Here is an 18,347-nt window from a genome sequence, read left to right as displayed (position 1 = left end):
TTTTGAAAGTTGACCTGTCAGTAGTACATTCCTTAGCCGTCGTTAAATAAGCTGAATGCGGCGCAATACAAATCTATCATGCTATTGAGGATGCATGCATATGTCACATGCTGAGTGACTGAATAGCTAATGTATCGCTTTACGGCAATTCATGCCGTACACACGCCCTGCTTTTGTGAACACACACCCATGGCTACACAAACACAAAAGGCAGTGAATGCTCCAACATTCCAATTGCGTTAACTGCATTTTTATCGCTTTGTGAACATTCTGAAAGGTTTGACACTACTGCTTGTTCCCATTTAATCCATTACCAGGCAAACTACGACTTCTCGGAAATTAGGTGTATAGAGGCGTAACTTTTAGTTTCTCGAACAATCTATGAACATCGCTTCAAGTATATACGTGTACATGAACATCATGAAACATCAGATATTCGCTGAGAGCGTGTGTGTGTATGTGTGTATGTCTGTGTGTTTACATCCACACATATACACTGTAATAGACAACAGTGACCATGATCATACTGTGAATTCTGCTATTTTGGTTCTGAAGAAGCATATAATCAAAACCTTATTAAAGATTAAAGAAATCTACATGTTACTTTGATGAAGAAATTTCTTTCCAAATATCTTACTCTTTAAAAAATAAATTTTACCTGAATAATGTTTTGGTTCTTTGCACGGGTCGTGGTGAAATGTCTGGTTATTGTCATTCTCCATCAAATTTGTACAATAGTCTTGATAGTGATTCATGGACAAATGCTTTTGATACAGTATGAATCGTCTTTTTTGTCACCTTTATCTTTATTATAGGAAATAGCGAGGCGCGACGTTTCATTTTTACCCAAATATGCATTACATCTCTGTGTGTTGTTTCGTAGATAATTAGAAAGTCATGTAAACCATTTCGTCATTATTATTTTTCATGATCAGTTATTTATATGATCACATTTAATTTTCACTCGAGTCTGTAGAGATGAAGGTTCCTTAAAATTGACATTGATATCTCTCTCTCATTGAATACGTCTCTTTGAGAATTGATTAAAAAGGGGGAATACAGGTATGGTGAAAGGTTTAGGGAAGTCTAAAGAGCCTTTCAACAATAAAAAACACAAGAGTATTTCAATTATCATAAGAATAAGAGTTAGAAGCAATTGTTTAGTAATGATTATCGAATAGTGATACATACGCATCTCACACTTATTTTTCAACAAAATACGTGAATAAGAATCTTCTAAGAAGCCATAGGAAGAAATTCGCATAATCCATCAGTACATACTATCAACTCTTGACTTGACTCTAAAACCCGAAGACTTGTCAATTCCACCTATGAACTTGCTTCCAAAGCACCATAAGATCCGCACAGAGAGAGATATATTGCTGGAACCAGCAAATGTACCACCAAACCCCTTTGGCAAGCTTAAAATCAAGGAAGGACTTTCTTTGTAGTCGGAGAAAGTATTTGACACAAGTGGAGTTAATACAAAGTGGATTCCCGTGTTTTTCAGTTGAACAATTGACTTGCCTTTGCATGTGTTTGTGGCAGGTGCCACCGATGGGGCATGGTACGCTCCCCCTTTCGCGAACACCTGGTATCATTACTATCTGATAGTGATTAATAATCACATGCTCGTCATGTAGTCGGAATCGTACAATGGACTCTGCTTTTAGCAGTTATTTCTTATGATTATGGAGATGTATTTCAAGGTCATAATTCTATAACCTGGAGTTTCAATAAAAATTAATCAGGAAAAAACAAGACATTTTCTTAAAATTTCTTATAATCTTTTATTGTTACAGAAATCATCACCGTTTATACTGTTACATATATCTTCAGGCACACAGGGTAGCGACAGAAAGACACAGAAAAGTTACTAATTGCACTCAGATTTCTTTCAGACACTTATTCATACTCACATCCCCACACTTTCTGCACTAAACCACAAAAAATAAATGAAATGGAAAAGCATCACAGTAGGCGGTCAGTGTCAAGTAGACATCACGTGTTGTCTTCACTAGTTTGTGAACACATCAGGGGCTTGTACATATTTCCTGTAATCACTTTATGTTCTGTGTCAAACAATTTAGGACAATTCGATTGGTGTAGGTTGTCCTTGTTCCTGGTGTGATCTTCCTTATTCGGAGAGTGTCTTCTGTTACCTTTACATAATAAATAAAATATGTGTTTTAATTATTGCTATTGTTATGATCATTATTATTATCATAACAAGAATACTCTTGAAATATTTTCCCAATATTTTAATACTTATGTATTCAACACAAACAATAAGACAGGTGGAAAGATGAGAATTGAGCAACACTATAGCATGAATACCACAAGAATGTGTTCTTAGATACTCGCTACGTACATAACATACCTATGGTCTTCCAATATTTCTGTAGGATTACCACCAACATCACTTCACACGAGAGGCAGGTAAGCAGGATCATAAACTGGAGCCACGACATGCCGTCCCCTTCTAAATAAATGAAAAAGACATCTCAGATTGTAATAATCAGCTGGCCATCACGCTCCAACTTTGTATTTTTATATTATAATAATTGGAACTGTCCATGCAAATAAAAGCAACATAGCAAAATGTATATTGGCGAAAGGCACAAATGGCATTCAGTCAGACATTTTCCTTACAAAAATGCATAACCTTGTCAGGTGAGTTAAATATGTATAAAAGGTATACCGGATATTGTGTTGTGCTCTTCAGGAAATTCACCAATCCTAAAATAGTCTTTATTTGCCTCTTCAAAAAATGCCGTGGATCTTGGATCTGCACAGATGGATATAAACATTTATGAAATAGCATATTGTAAAGATTATGCTACATTTAATAGAAATTATTCTAAACCTACGAAACCCTTTCCATGTTCATAAAAAAATCTCTGCTGTCGATTGTAGGATTCCGACTATATCATGAGCATGTGTTTTTGAATCACTTTCAAATAGTGATGACACCAGGTGTTCGCGAAAAGGGCAGAGTATCCTGCCCCACCAGTGGCACCCGTCACAAACATATGCAAAGGCAGGTCAATTGCTGACCCAACAAAACACGGGAATATATGGTATAAGTCAATATAGGAAATTGCATCGGACATAACGTTTGTGACTGATGCTTCAAATTTAAACAAAAAAGTTTTACTGAGGCCTTGAATGTTATAACCCTTATCAAACAACTTGTCATATAATCTTGCAGTAGTGTTTACTCACACTAAATCTTTCTGCATAGGTCTAAATATGAAACAGATGAAGCGGTCTCCCTGATATTTCTAGTTCAGGTGGGAATTGGCTATTTGCTGGTTATTGAACGATATCAGATCATCGACATACCTGAAGCATAAGTGAAATATCTTGGCCAAATTACCCTTTTTGATGTTGCAATCCCAGCAGAAATTCATGCTGCATTCATAAGCATAAGGGTCCGACCGATAATATGTGGATTTAAAGTGAAGTGTCTGTGCCCGAACAACATTTCCCTTTTAGGCGAAGCATCGCTGAACCCAACACAGTGATGCAATATTTACAGTGAGTGAGTGAGTGAGTGAGTTGGGTTTAACGCCATTTTAACATTATTCCAGTTATATCACGGCGTATCAGCTTAATGTGGGGGGAAAGCCCGAAGTGATGCAGGTCTAAGACGTTTACCACTTCGGTGAAACCCACGAGCACGGGTATGGTGCTGACACACCTAGAAATATAATTGGGGCGAACATGGATTCGAACCCACAATCATAGGTTTCTGGCGTGCCCAAGGGACGCAATTCTGCACAGCGAATCGCGGCGCCTTAGACGACTGGGCCACCCGTGCCCCCGCAATATTTACAGAATAACATGGGTACCTGTAGTGGGAAGTTCTCCTGTAACATCAATTCTAACGCTCCTTGAGAAATTCTTTAGTCGACAGATCAAAGATGAGCTCTTCGTAACGTGATGCAGGAGAAAGCTTGAACAATTGAACATCTCGCCTTCTGAGGCACATTCTTCTCGGGAACTGACAACTGTGTGATTATCTGCTGTGGACCAGATCCAACCTGATGTTTCATGTTTCATCAGCATGAAGCATGTTACTCTCACCACGTCCCCGGGTCGGTGTTCGTGTCTTGGGTGAACGAGGCTGTCCATGTATGGACATACGTTACCTGAAACATTATATCTTTAGTCATTAACGCCATCCGTACATTCAGAGAGAGAGGGAGAGAGAGAGAGAGAGAGAGGGGGGGGATGAGAGAGAGAGAATGAGAGAGAGAGAGAGAGATAGAGAGAGAGAGAATCAGAGAGAGAGAATCAGTGAGAGAGAGAGAGAGAGAGAGAGAGAGAGAGAGAGAGAGAGAGAGAGAGAGAGTTGTTTGTTGTACGAGCTATCACAGTATACCTTTCATCTTCAGATATACTGTGACGGATCCAGAGTTCATGCTGGAGTGTTGTGTTCTGACGGCCATAATGCACGAGTAATCACCAATGTCATCACAAGTCACATCGGGCAATGTTAGCTGCAAGTAGGCTTCTGGCGTTGTGAGTGACGAATTCACCACAGCGATGTCCTTCAATCTTTTATCATACATCTGAGTCTTGCGGTCTGTAAATGCCACAGCAAGCGTAGTCTCCTTTCTTCTGATCATGATGGAATATACCCTTACAACTTCTGGGAAGAGCAAATTAAGTCTACACCGGATACTGACAGGTACAACATTAGTAGGCGTGATCACTTCCGGGTTTACCGTTAAGTCTATGGTACAATCTGAAACAAAAATGTTTCTATGTTAAAGATTGAAACATCAACATTCGACACAGACACCATGCAAAGACAACCTCCTTCAAAGTCAATTACACAACAATAACCTTTGACTACATATTGAGGCAATTATCCACACAAGCATGAATACAGTTTCGTCAATGATGTCAGCATAGTAATAGTATTAAAGCAGCACATTGAGCCTTTGAACGCTCCACTACATCACCCCCATAATCCTGTTGTTACAAATACAGGCCACGGTGATATGCAGTCTACTCATTCACACCAGAAACAGATTTGCTCCATCATGTAACACATTCCCAAGGATTCATGTTCAAATGATTAACGCACTGCAAAACCGAAAATAGCGTTCATTTGCATGGACATACTTAGACAAAACTACATATTAAAATAAAAAAAACACTGCTAGATATAACAATGGGATACTAGTATACCTAAACTACTTACATGTCCGCTGGACAAGGATTACAAACACCAAGTACACCGTAAGTCGTCCCATATTGAAGCTCTATGTTTCGTTGCAGCTCTCGTCGTTCGATGCTGTGTATGATCGCGCAGTACCTTTCTGCGTAGCTGGCAATCTATTTTTACCTTGTGTGTAATACGTCAATTTGAATTGGCGCAATATGGCTGACGGGCGGAATGACAATAACAGAAAATACGAGTGTGCATTTATGAGTGCCTCTTGATATGCTCTAGGCCTACACGGAAATGAGTCAAAGTATTTTTCTCTAGACAGAGAGAGCAACACTCACACACACACACACACACACACACACACACACACACACACACACGGTAATGATGACTAAAACTGGTCGTAACAAAATATTAATCATTTATGTTTTCTTTCCGGCTATGTGTCATGATATAGTTCCCCAGACAATTATACCCTGCTGCATATCCCGGCTTACAACGCGTAGTGTACATTTCCAGTACAAGCAGCGAAATGATTTTGTTACCTCGGATGATACTTTTTGCGTTATTGGGTCGGTTGTGTGGTAAGTTTTACCTATTGGCACCAGAGTCTGTTGGTCATGTGAGTGAATTTGGTTTAACGGCGATTGGAACAGTATTTTTGACAGATCATGTTGTGTAAACTTGATGTGCGTTTGTTTAATTTAGTGTTGCTAGACACAACGTTGTATGCAGTCAATTACACAATTACATAATATTTGAAATATTATGCCGTGTGTTTCATGGCACACCTTGTATAATGTATATATGCCTAGTATTATAATATGGATATATTGGTAAATATATAACGTCAACACCAGAGAATAACCAGTCTCGATTATCCGCCTAAACAGATTCCATTGGAAGTAAAAGGCAAAACTGATGTTAAAATTATATGGATTGCGTTATATGGAATTATATTGTAGAATCGATAGGATTACATGTATGTAATGGAATTAAAGGAATGATGTGAACTTCCTCATTATTGTCAGCATAATAAGATCTGAGTACATCACGTCCATTGTAATACAAATGTAACTATGGGCCGTTGGCTTACACTTACGAAATAAACCGAATTGAATATATTCATTCCATTAATTCCATAATATGATTCTTTATCTTTCCTTTTATTTGTGATGTCATATGAATGGACTTCGTTTAATGCCTGCTATGCTCATTACAACAATATAACATGTTTCTTATTGATATTACAAGCACATTGTCATGATCCAACTTCATTCCTTTTATGCCAGGATGCCATATTCAACTTGATATCCTGCCGAAAACAATTCGTCTTGAAAGTTCACGCCACGCGACTCTACGATGTAGCCTCGATCTGATACTCGCGAGAACGGAGAAGGTCTACTCTATAATGCTTAAAAAAGGAGAGGCGACCGTTGTTGTTTTATTGCAGGATAGAATTGAAGAGTTGACGGAACGAAAGTATAACATCACTGGGTTCGTGACAACAATATCTTCATCCGCTGTTTTCCTCCAACTATTCCTGGATAAAGTCACGTGTCTTGACAGGGGAAATTACTCTTGCATCATGGCAGTAAAACGTTTGGGTATAGCTACGACTATGGGACCGGTTACATCTCGTTTGGAAATCAAAGGTCAGTGTTCCCATTGCTGTCTCTGATTATGTGTTTGATCGCATTGGTATTTTCCTTGCTATAAGGTTTGAATACATCTTGGTACTGGTAACATACACACCCAATGTAACGGAGTTAGGCCTACGTGTGTAGTGCAAGTAGCCTCTGTTCTGCACCGGTGTTATTAAAGCCATCGAATGTATTTAACATCCTATTAATATTGCTGGTATGTACCGAATATCGCATTGAGACATTACAGAACAGCGAAAAAATATTTTTTTATGACTATGACATAACAATTCCTTCGTAAAACATGACTTCCAAACCCTAAATGGATGAACCGTCATGATAATACATATCTACATACACAATAATAATCTGTCATGTGATTATAAATACTCAAAGACACATGCATGAAAGTGAAACTTCCATTTCCGTCCAGGTGAACCCAGGGGCATGTTCCTCATACTGACACCGGACACGCCGGCCTACACTGACGGGGAAGTGGTTAACATCACTTGCTATGTGCTCCTGAACTCACATCAAGCCTTCTGGTCGTGGTCTGCGCCAAATGAAAACGAGCACACAGAACTGAACAACTGCACATACAACGAATCTGAATGTATATACATGTGTATAAGTTCAGTGTTGTACACTGTAACCATGCAAGGCTCAGGATGTCGTCTTACATGTCACACTGGAGGATTCGTAAAACATATAACATTAAACCTATCAAACCCTCATGGCGTGAACGGTAAGGAACCGAGCTGATATATGGGTGGGGTTGGGGGTGTGTGGGTGTGGAGGGGGGGGGGGGGATGTGTTGTGTGGGTGTTGGTGTGGGTAGGGGTTGGATATTATTTTCAGCTACAGCTGCATAACCAACTGTAATTAAAAATTTGAGCCAAAATATTTTTTCCTAAATAAACTTTTGCAAAACAATTTCATTTTTGTGGTACACAATTTCTTTTTTTCAACAATTTGAAGCATTATTATTTGTCAAGAATGTTTGGGCACAATTCTTTTTCTCACATCATCGTACATTCTCGTGTTTATGTTTACGTTAACAAAAGAGAAGGGATAGGAATGATGGTACTATATGTACCTTTGTCGGCGTTTATTTTCAGCTACAGCTGCAAAAACTAATATTTTTGTAATTAAAACTATGACCCAAATATTTTTTTAAATAAAACAGATTTCAGCAATGTCAATTTTGTGCACTTTGCAGTTTATACACTTTCAGGCCTGCCAATGAATAAAACAACCAATGTTCCATTGACCAACATGACACTTGTCTCCTCGAGGAACACCACGCCACCAGGTAGGTTGAAGAATACCGTATATGTATCTTGAGCAGTCACTCCAAGATTCAGCTTAGATAACTCTTGAATCTGATTCTTCAAAATATCCTGAGTAAAACATATCAACATTAATTCTGTTTTCGTACAATTTATACCTGAATTGACTGATGTTGTTTGGTAGGACAAACAGGACCATTAAGATCTTTGTCTAAAGCTGTCAATGTTAATTACATGCAGATACATACAATGTAAATTCGTAAGATATATACCCCTATGTAGCATTATCGTACATTCTAATGTCTATTACTGTTAACTTTAACAGAAAGAGCAGGGATAGGAATGATGGTGCTATATGTTCTTGTGTCGGCGTTTGCTGTTGCCCTGGTATTCACGCTACTCTATCTCTTCTTATCAGGTAAATTTGTTTCATAGTGTCTTTTCATTGTAAATCCTGGATACACAATCGTTGAGCGTAAACACTTTACATTGAAACCATACTTCTTGATATGCCGTTTGGAATTCTGGAGCAGCCTGGAATTCTTTTGAAAGATACATAACTACAAATCTTAATTAGGCCTGTTTGTGGAAAAAATAGTAAGTGTTCTCTTGAAATGCAGTATGTCTTGAAAAAGTATATTATGTAACGCTACACTTTTGTTAAGAGCAATGGTACATGCACATCAAACATCCTTGCCTTAATGGTAGTGATTATCACGGTGACTTGAAATAACAACTTGTTCGCTTTTATTTCTAGATCGGAAATGTAAATGTCACAACCATCCTTCAAAGAACTCTCACTTTTCGAAAGGAGGTGAAAGGGCCCGTACCGACCGTACAAGACGAAGAGTAATGGTCCTTCAATCCCGAAACAGAACTCGTCCACTTCCTAACCAGCACAGAGGATATGATGAAACAGGATGTCATGAAACTGCCTATCTTCATCCTCAACACTCTGCAGACAGCAGCGTGTCACAGAATATTGAACCTGTATACGATGAGATTGATTAGACAAGAACATTGTTAATAGTGTGTACATATTCCAACAAATACATTTAAGCTGTCAACATGGTTGTTACCTAAGCACATATGTCGTTGGCGAGTGGGTGAAGAAAACGCGGCTGTAACGTTTACAATCCCGATACAAGTAGAAATTGGTCTCAACATGTAGTGGTTCTCCACATTAGAGTTTTCTTGTTCTCAATTTTGACATGTGCCACACGGTATTCATACATGTTTTAACAAAAGGAGAGTCGCAGGTGTTTAGATATCGCCCTTGTACTCTTTTTACAAAATTGCTCAGGAATAGTGTCATTCGTTCATTGATTAATATATACTGCTAAAAAGATGCTAAAAGGAACACCAATTCATTTATATGACTACAGTTAATCTGTCATGCCACGACAGATTAAAAATATGAATGAATCGGGTCCTGTTCTTCTACTTCTCTTTTATAACCGTGCCCAGGGCTTATATAAGAGAGCTAACTATGCAAACGCATTCATTGCTATACCAACCAAATGACCCGTTTACAGCTGTTTGAAATAAAATGTCAGCTACCAGGATCTTAAACTCGTTGCCGCATAATGCGATAAGGCTACCTGTCCCTTTGATGGAAAACTGAGTTTATACTTAACATACGCCTTATTGTCCTTTGTACGATGCCCAATAGATTGCAGTCGTCTGGATGAAAAACCCATAAAAAGGATCACGTCAAGTTATCTAATCGTCTCTCTGTTCAGTGGTATTCAGACCGGGTCCTGTCTCGACTGATATTTGAGTCGGTTTCACATGTAACCTGCAGGATGCATGTAGTAAGGCTTGAGTTATCTCCCATTACATTATGAAACACTGACTGCGTTCGATTGTGAAAATTTGAGTGACTTCAGTCAACCGAGGTTACCAGGGTTGACTAGAGTTAACCTGGGTTAACTAGTGTTAATCAAGGATAACTGGGGGTAGTATACGAAATAGAACGCGTAAAATGCAACCTTAGAAATAATAACGGCTTCCAGGAGACGGAGATACATAACAACCATCTACTATAACACACAACTATGAGAAGTTAACAAGCGTTTACTTTCTTTACAAAGCTGTCATTGTATCTTGTCTATTGAATACATGTGTAGCCGGGCGTGGTAAGGTATGTCTAGCCACTGAGCTGCTTGGATTATGAAAACGTTTATTCTTTGTGTTTATCAGATGATAGGAGGGAAGCTTGAAATAGGGGAACCTCCCAGCAAAAGCGTTCATGCCGAATGCATGAGGAGAGCAGGATGTCAAGATGTTACATAGTGATATGGAGTGGTGGAAGTGACCTATGATATTTGCATCTCTATCAGCATATGACCCCAACGGATATCGTTTTCATCCGTTGGCTTTATCCTGCCGAGAAACCTACTTATTGTATGATAAACAATCAATACCTTCTTCATTATATAACGCATTTTCTTTACCGATGACGTCACCTGGAGGCTGCTAACCAGAGTACCACACCCAGGGGTCCAGTAGGTATGGGCAACCTAGGTCAACCGAAGTAGGACGTATATGAGTTGTGATAAGGTTAATTTGGGTTATACCATGGTCACGGGGGATTCACCTGGATCGTCCAGTGTTTTCAAATCGAAGCACTGCTCGTCACACGTCCATTGTATTGTTTAATCCCATATTTGAAATCAAAATAATTGTTTAATTACAGTACACACTATCCAAACTTCAATACTTAACATCAATCAATAAGGCTACAATAAAACATTCCCCATCATTAGATGCATCAGCCATAACGGCTTCTAACCCTATAGTTCGAATCCAAGTATATCCCTTTAACACAATGACCCATTGTTATAGATATAAATGTAACCATGTATACGTGTGTATGTGTATTCGTGTGTTATACTGTATATATGTACATGGGTACGCGCGCGCGCGCGCGCGTGTGTGTGTGTGTGTGTGTTATTCCAATTACTTGTATATAATTTCTCTGCACTGTACTATTATCATTCACATATGACAATGTAACGAAATGTATGTGGGAGAAGGCCTCGTAAGTGTGTCACTTGAGCCTAATCCATTTAATTTCTTGCAATAAAATATGTTTAAATCAAACCAACTGTTGGCTTTAGATGGTCATTTAGTATACATTCAGTAAACAAATATGTTTTCTTTTCCAAGTTTAAAACCTCGACACATTTTCTTAACATTGATGATTTTTAACAGCTGTTAGATCACCCTATTATATTTGTCTGGTAATTTCATAGGTTTCGAGCATGTAAATTTGCAAGTGAACACAGTATTGTTTACAGGTATCTTTGCAAACTGTGTTGTGTCATTACGCCCTGGGCCCGCCTGCACAAATCACACTTTGTTACAATCGATTATAGACTCTTAATACAAAATCGCGACTAAGCCCTCTCCATAATTATTCATCGGAAATGTCTGTCAAAAGCAGAGTCGATTGTATGATTCCTACTATGAATTGAGCATGTGTTTATGAATCACTTTCAAATAGTGATGATACCAGATGTTCGCGTAAAGGTGAGCGTATCCTGCCCCACTGTTGTGACCTGTCTCAAACACATGTAAAGGCAAGTCAAACTAGGGAATTGCATCGGGCATGATTTTTGTCACTGACGCCTCAAATATGGAAATGTCTTTCTTAAAACTTTTTAAAAGCTTCAATGACGTCATGCATGTCTTAACCTTGGTTAAACATCTTCTGAGCAAGTGTTGTATGGCACTTTTTGAAATCTTGGTAGAAATGACATGATCGATTGTACCTAAAAAAATGTGAAATGAAGACACCAAAGGCTGGAGCTGCTTGAATATTGCTCAACATCCCAAAGTGGGATTCGAACCCATGAGCATGGCATGGTTCTGACAAACTGGGATTCGAACCCACGAGCATGGTATGATGCTGACAAACAGGGATTCGAATCCATGAGCATGGTGTGGTTTTGACAAACTTAAATATAATTAGAGCTAATCTGGTATTCGACAGCCCGAAGCGATGCAGGTCTAGCATGTCTGAGTGGGTTGAATGTATGCAGTAGTGATGTGCTTCCTTAAACAGTACTTCACCCACTCGCTTTGTTACTCCTATACACTTGCACCGTCTATCTATGGATACATTACGTCAGCGTTACAGAATTCTCACCATTAGTAACGACTTATCGACGATTTATGTTATTCCTTTGAAATCGTTGATAACTTTGCAATTATCAGTTCAAGGTGGCTCATTTCAGGTTTTCATGTAAAATGCTAGACTTCATCATTGAAAACATGTTTTTTGTGAATTTGGGGGTTTGACTGTTCAGGTGAACAATTGACTTGCCTTTGCATGTGTTTGAGACAGGTCACAACAGTGGGACAGGATACGCTCACCTTTACGCGAACATCTGGTATCATCACTATTTGAAAGTGATTCATAAACACATGCTCAATTCATAGTAGGAATCATACAATCGACTCTGCTTTTGACAGACATTTCCGATGAATAATTATGGAGAGGGCTTTGTTACGATTTTGTATTTTGTCTTTAATTGATGGTAACAAAGTGTGTTTTGTGCAGGCGGGCCCAGGGCGTAATGACACAACACAGTTTGCAAAGATACCTGTAAACAATACTGTGTTCACTTGCAAATTTACATGCTCGAAACCTATGAAATTACCAGACAAATATAATAGGGTGATCTAACAGTTGTTAAAAATCATCAATGTTAAGAAAATGTGTCGAGGTTTTAAACTTGGAAAAGAAAACATATTTGTTTACTGAATGTATACTAAATGACCATCTAAAGCCAACAGTTGGTTTGATTTTATTTCAAGAAATTAAATGGATTAGGCTCAAGTGACACACTTACAAGGCCTTCTCCCACATACATTTCATTACATTGTCATATGTGAATGATAATAGTGCAGAATAAATGTACAGTGCAGAGAGGTGAGGTGAGGTGAAATTGGGTTTAACGTCGCGTCCAAGATTATTGCACTTATATAGCGACGTGCATGCACGTGTATGTGTGTGTGTGGCTGCTTGTACTAGTCCGGACTGATGCCGATTTATAGTGCTAGCCCACTGAGATACCATGCCGCAGTTTAACATGAATACCCCACTCAGACACAGTATACTGACTCTGAGCCGACCAGTCCTTGTTTTAGCCCCTTAATGCCGAGCGCCAGACAGGGTAACAACAAGTACAATCTTTTAACGTCTTTTTGTATGACGCGGCCCGGGATCGAACCCTGGACCTTCCGCTCTCCGGGCGGACGCTCTACCACAAGACCACGGAGGCGGTCCCAGTGCAGAGAGGTTATATACAAGTAATTAGAATAACACACACACACACACACACATGTACACATGTACATATATATAGTATCGCACACGCATACAGATACACACGTATACATGGTTACATTTATATCTATAACAATGGGTCATTGTGTTAAAGGGATATACTTGGATTCGAACTCAGTATGCTAGAATATGTCCATGGTTATAGGGGTAGTAGCCGTTATGGTTAATGCATCTAATGATGGGGAGAGTTTTAGTGTAGTTTTATTGATCGCTGTTAAGTATTGAAGTTTGGATGGTGTGTACTGTAATTAAACAATTAGTATGCTTTCAAATATGGGATTAAACAATACAATGGACGTGTGACGTGCAGTGCTTCGATTTGAAAACACTGGACGATCCAGGTGAACCCCCCGTGACCAAGATATAACCCAAATTAACCTTGGTTGACCAATGTTAGCGCAACTCATATACGTCCTACTTCGGTTGACCTAGGTTGCCCATACCTACTGGACCCCTGGATGTGGTACTCTGGTTAGCAGCCTCCAGGTGACGTCATCGGTAAAGAAAATGCGTTATATAATGAAGAAGGTATTGATTGTTTATCATACAATAGGTAGGTTTCTCGGCAGGATAAAGCCAACGGATAAAAACGATATCTGTTGGGGTCATGTACGGATAGAGATGCAAATATCAAAGGTCACTTCCACCACTCCATATCACTATGTAGCATCTTGACTTCCTTTGACCTGCCCTCCTCATGCCCTCGGCATGAACATTTTTGCTGGGAGGTTCTCCTATTTCAAGCTTCCCTCCCATCATCTGATAAACACAAAGAATAAACATTATCATCATCAAAGAACTGCCTCATGTTTAAACTAGCAACCCGGTGGCTGGACATACCATGCCACGCCCGGCTACACATGCATTCAATAGACAAGATACAATGACAGCTTTGTCAAGAAAATAAACGCTTGTTAACTTCTCATGGTTGTGTGTTATAGTAGATGGTTGTTGTGTATCTCCGTCTCCTGGAAGCCATTATTAATTCTAAGGTTGCATTTTACGCGTTCTATTTCGTATATTACCCCCAGTTATCCTTGACTAACACTAGTTAACCCAGGTTAACTCTAGTCAACCCTGGTAACCTCGGTTGACTGAAGTCACTCAAATTTTCACAATCGAACGCACTCAGTGTTTCATAGTGTAATGGGAGATAACTCAAGCCTGACTACATGCATCCTGCAGGTTACATGTGAAACCGACTGAAATATCAGTCGAGACAGGACCCGGTCTGAATACCACTGAACAGAGAGAGATGATTAGATAACTTGACGTGATCTTTTTTATGGGTTTTTCTATCCAGACGACTGCTATCTATTGGGCATCGTACAAAGGACAATAAGGCGTATGTAAAGTATAAACTCAGTTCGCCATCAAAGGTACAGGTAGCCTTATCGCATTATGCTGCAACCAGTTTAAGATCCTGCTAGCTGACATTACATTTCAAAAAGCTGCAAACGGGTCATTTGGTTGTTATAGCAATGAATGCATTTGCATGTAACCAGAGTGGTTTATGTGAATGAATCACTAAACGCAGGCTGATTTGTGGATGCCAGTTGTTTTAATGCATAAATAAACAGAGGCCCTGTGAAAATAAATACACAGAGTTAATAAATGCACAATACCTACACATACAAATAAATCATTTCATTATAACTTATTAACAAATATTAGAATCTTATATATGATCATATACATTGTTACGATCCATCGTAATTAGCATGATTAGTTTTATCTTACTGTACTCTAAATATTACAGGATATTTATCATATATTAAATTGACAAACATAGTTTCTCAATAATTGGAGAATAATGATAAATGCATTAATACATAACACACAATTTCAGTACATATCACTATAAATACATAGAAAATATAAATGTCCTCACCAGGTGTATGGCACTGTGCCCTATGATGTCACAACATTAGACATTTGCTTTACCAGTACACACCTGAACATAAATATATACATTGTATAACATAATTACAGTGTAACATATTACATCAATATGTTTACATCCTTAGGTATATACAATAACCCTAAAATTATATTCTAATCACTCACCTCATCATACAGACATGCATTCATACATGTGCAGTTAGGTGCAGAACTTTAATTTACAGGTAAATAGCTCCAGTAAATGTACTCATTATGTTTAGTTACACAATAAGTTAAGTAATATCGACATGGCAATGCTAGTTAAGATTATCTATTACAAACATACTTACATACTTAAAGTATTTAAGCAAATTTAGCCTAACTACATTTACCTGAATACGATGACTGATATGATATATATTTATCACACCTAACAATATAAGTATCATTAAAGGAAGTTAAGAAACCAAACATATGCACCTTAACAAACCCTTCAAAGCACTAGATAAGAACACATAAATACACAATTCAAACAGACTAACTTGTGACAATTGACTCAATTATTTCAGCGATGGACTGACAACTTGTCTCCATACATAGTCAACTACAAGTGTGACTTTAAACTGACCAGTCCCATAATGCACCCTGTCAATGAAGTAAGGGGCTGGGGCTAGACAATAGTTACCATAGAAACAATAGAGAAGGCAAGCGCATGGGTGACTGTGCTATTGTATTAGTGAAGCAGGTTAGACTGAAGGGTAGACAAAAAATTAGGTATTAAAATAAGAGGTGACCTTAAAATACACTTGATGATATGTACATAATTACATACTACTACATTTTTCCCTCCCCACGGAAATGACGTCTTCGTCATTCTGAGTTTTGGTGAGTTAAAATAGATATAAATGCTTTCGTGATGTCCGTTGTAGTCTGTTCCAATGTTCCAGCGCTCGTTAAATGATCCAGGTAACGAACCCTAACCATCCAATCTGGCTCTACTGCTGCATGACTCAGCGCATACTGCCCTGAACGCACCCAACTTGGAGGGTGTCGCTCACGTGTTGACCCTCGTGGAACAACATCAGCTCCATCTGTATCAGGAACAGCATCACCTGTGACATTCATCTCGTCAACATGTTCTGCTTCAGCTGAAGGAACTTGATCCAGAACAGTATCATCATCTTTAGTTTCATCTTCAGCTTTAGGAATGACATCATCTTGGTGATGAGCTGGAGTAGTAGCACCAGCATCTTCATCCATTTCATCATCAATAGGATTTACCTCTGTTTCTCCCTCTCCTGGGATGTGACCGTCATCACCAGAAATGTTCTCCACTGCTGCCTCAGCCTCATGATCGTCACCACTTGCCTGAGTAGCAGTGTCCACACCTGCAGGAACATCCTGATTGCTATCTGTGGGGATACCAGCAGCTGCAGCATCTCTATTTGGGGTGTGGATCTCTACAATGATGTCTTGCTGATTAGTGTCTTCATCTGGGAGTGTCTCTAGCTTTGGTTGTGGCTTAGATCGTCTTGGCCTTGGTACAGGTCTTGATGATATAGGCTCTGGTTCATGTGATGTTTCAATCTCTCCAGGGTCATGAAGAGCACCAATAGGCAAGAGAAGATTCCTATGTAAAGTCCTCTGTCGACCTTCACCATTCTCTTTCTGCACTAAACATACGGGCACTTCTTGATTGGGCTGTTGCAGAATGATGTAAGGATCTTCTTCCCACTTATCTGAGAGCTTGTGTTTACCATCAAATGCCAATATTTTCACTAGAACGCGGTCTCCAGTCTGTGGTGTGGCTCCTCTCACTCTAATGTTGTAGCCTTTCACAGCCATTTCATAAGATTTCTTCAATCTTTCTCTGAGTAATCTGGTGTACTCTGCAAGTGACTGTGTCAATCCAAGTTCTAGCCCAAAAGCAAAATCTAAAGGAAGACGTTGCTCTCTACCAAACATTAAAAATAATGATGACTGTCTAGTTGTCTCGTGATTTCCAATCACTCTTCTGGTCAGGTGATTAAGTTCCCAACATGTCACATAAAGTGTGATTGAACCTCTCACACATGCCATTGCCCATGGGATGATACGGTGTGGTCCTGGACTTCTTCATGCCAGTAAGTAAGCACAATCCCTTTATGAGATTCCCATCAAAGTTAACACCTTGATCAGAGTGTATCCGCTGTGGAATCCCATAAAGAACAATGAAGTTGTCAAAGAAGGCTTTAGTGGTGGCTTTGGCTGTCATGTTGTTGGTAATATATGCCTGTGCATATCTAGTGAAGTGGTCCGTAACAACTAACACATTGTGTTTCCCTCCCTTGCATGGTTCAAGGTCCAAGAAATCCATGGACACCAGCTCTAGTGGCTGAGTAGTCTCAATTCCAATGAGTGGATCTCTCTGGTTGGTTGGAGTCTTCCGACAGATGCATCTTCTGCAATTCTTAATCCAGTCATCAACATCCTTAGACATACCTGGCCAGAAGAATCTGTCTCTCAAGAGTGCCAAGGTTCTGTCTCTTCCTGGATGACCCACGTTGTTATGAAGACCTTCTAATGCATCTTGAATTGGTCTTCCGGTAATACCAACTGTTGTCTAGTTTGTCCGTTGATTATTGCTTCTCTGTAGATAATCCCCCGCCGAAGATGGAGATTACTTGACATCTTGAGCAAAGCTGAATGAGCAGTGGAATCACATAAATCATGTCTCCTTGGTTTGTAGCCAGACTGTAAACATCTTGTCCATTGTCGTAAGATAGGATCTTGGTACTGCGCTTTCCTCCAGGCCCTATGTGACATCCTTGCTAAAGGGACACCAATAGTGTCGAGGTTCTCTTCGTGGATACATAAACTCTCCACATAAGGTTGGGCATGAATGATGTTACATACAGCCTTTACCGATTCACCCAGCATATGCTCCTGGTCTCCATTTGTCGTCATCCCTGGTAAACGTGACATACCATCTGCATCTGCATTGTTAATCCCTG

The 18,347-nt window shown here is 39.3% G+C and overlaps 2 protein-coding genes across 2 annotated transcripts; one reads left to right on the top strand and one right to left on the bottom strand.

The window, feature by feature from the left end:
• Positions 1-1,805: 1,805 nt before the first annotated feature.
• On the bottom strand, positions 1,806-5,311 carry LOC139441823 (uncharacterized). The gene is made up of 6 exons (XM_071222579.1): positions 5,216-5,311; positions 4,388-4,753; positions 3,855-4,154; positions 2,702-2,788; positions 2,381-2,482; positions 1,806-2,162 (listed from the first exon to the last, which is right to left on the bottom strand). The coding sequence occupies exons 1-6, from the start codon at positions 5,265-5,267 to the stop codon at positions 2,002-2,004; spliced, it is 1,068 nt and encodes a 355-aa protein (XP_071078680.1). The 5' UTR covers positions 5,268-5,311; the 3' UTR covers positions 1,806-2,001.
• Positions 5,312-5,717: 406 nt separating this feature from the next.
• On the top strand, positions 5,718-9,128 carry LOC139441822 (uncharacterized). The gene is made up of 6 exons (XM_071222578.1): positions 5,718-5,769; positions 6,478-6,840; positions 7,262-7,573; positions 8,063-8,140; positions 8,443-8,535; positions 8,875-9,128. Exons 1-6 carry the CDS (start codon positions 5,718-5,720, stop codon positions 9,126-9,128), a joined length of 1,152 nt encoding a protein of 383 aa, XP_071078679.1.
• The last annotated feature ends 9,219 nt before the right edge of the window (positions 9,129-18,347 follow it).

Source organism: Haliotis cracherodii, unplaced genomic scaffold, assembly GCF_022045235.1.
Source record: "Haliotis cracherodii isolate W230 unplaced genomic scaffold, xgHalCrac1.p SCAF_45, whole genome shotgun sequence".
Taxonomy (NCBI): Eukaryota; Metazoa; Mollusca; class Gastropoda; order Lepetellida; family Haliotidae; genus Haliotis; species Haliotis cracherodii.
Note: the sequence above shows the minus strand (reverse complement) of the source record. Positions and strands in the feature narration are given on the sequence as shown.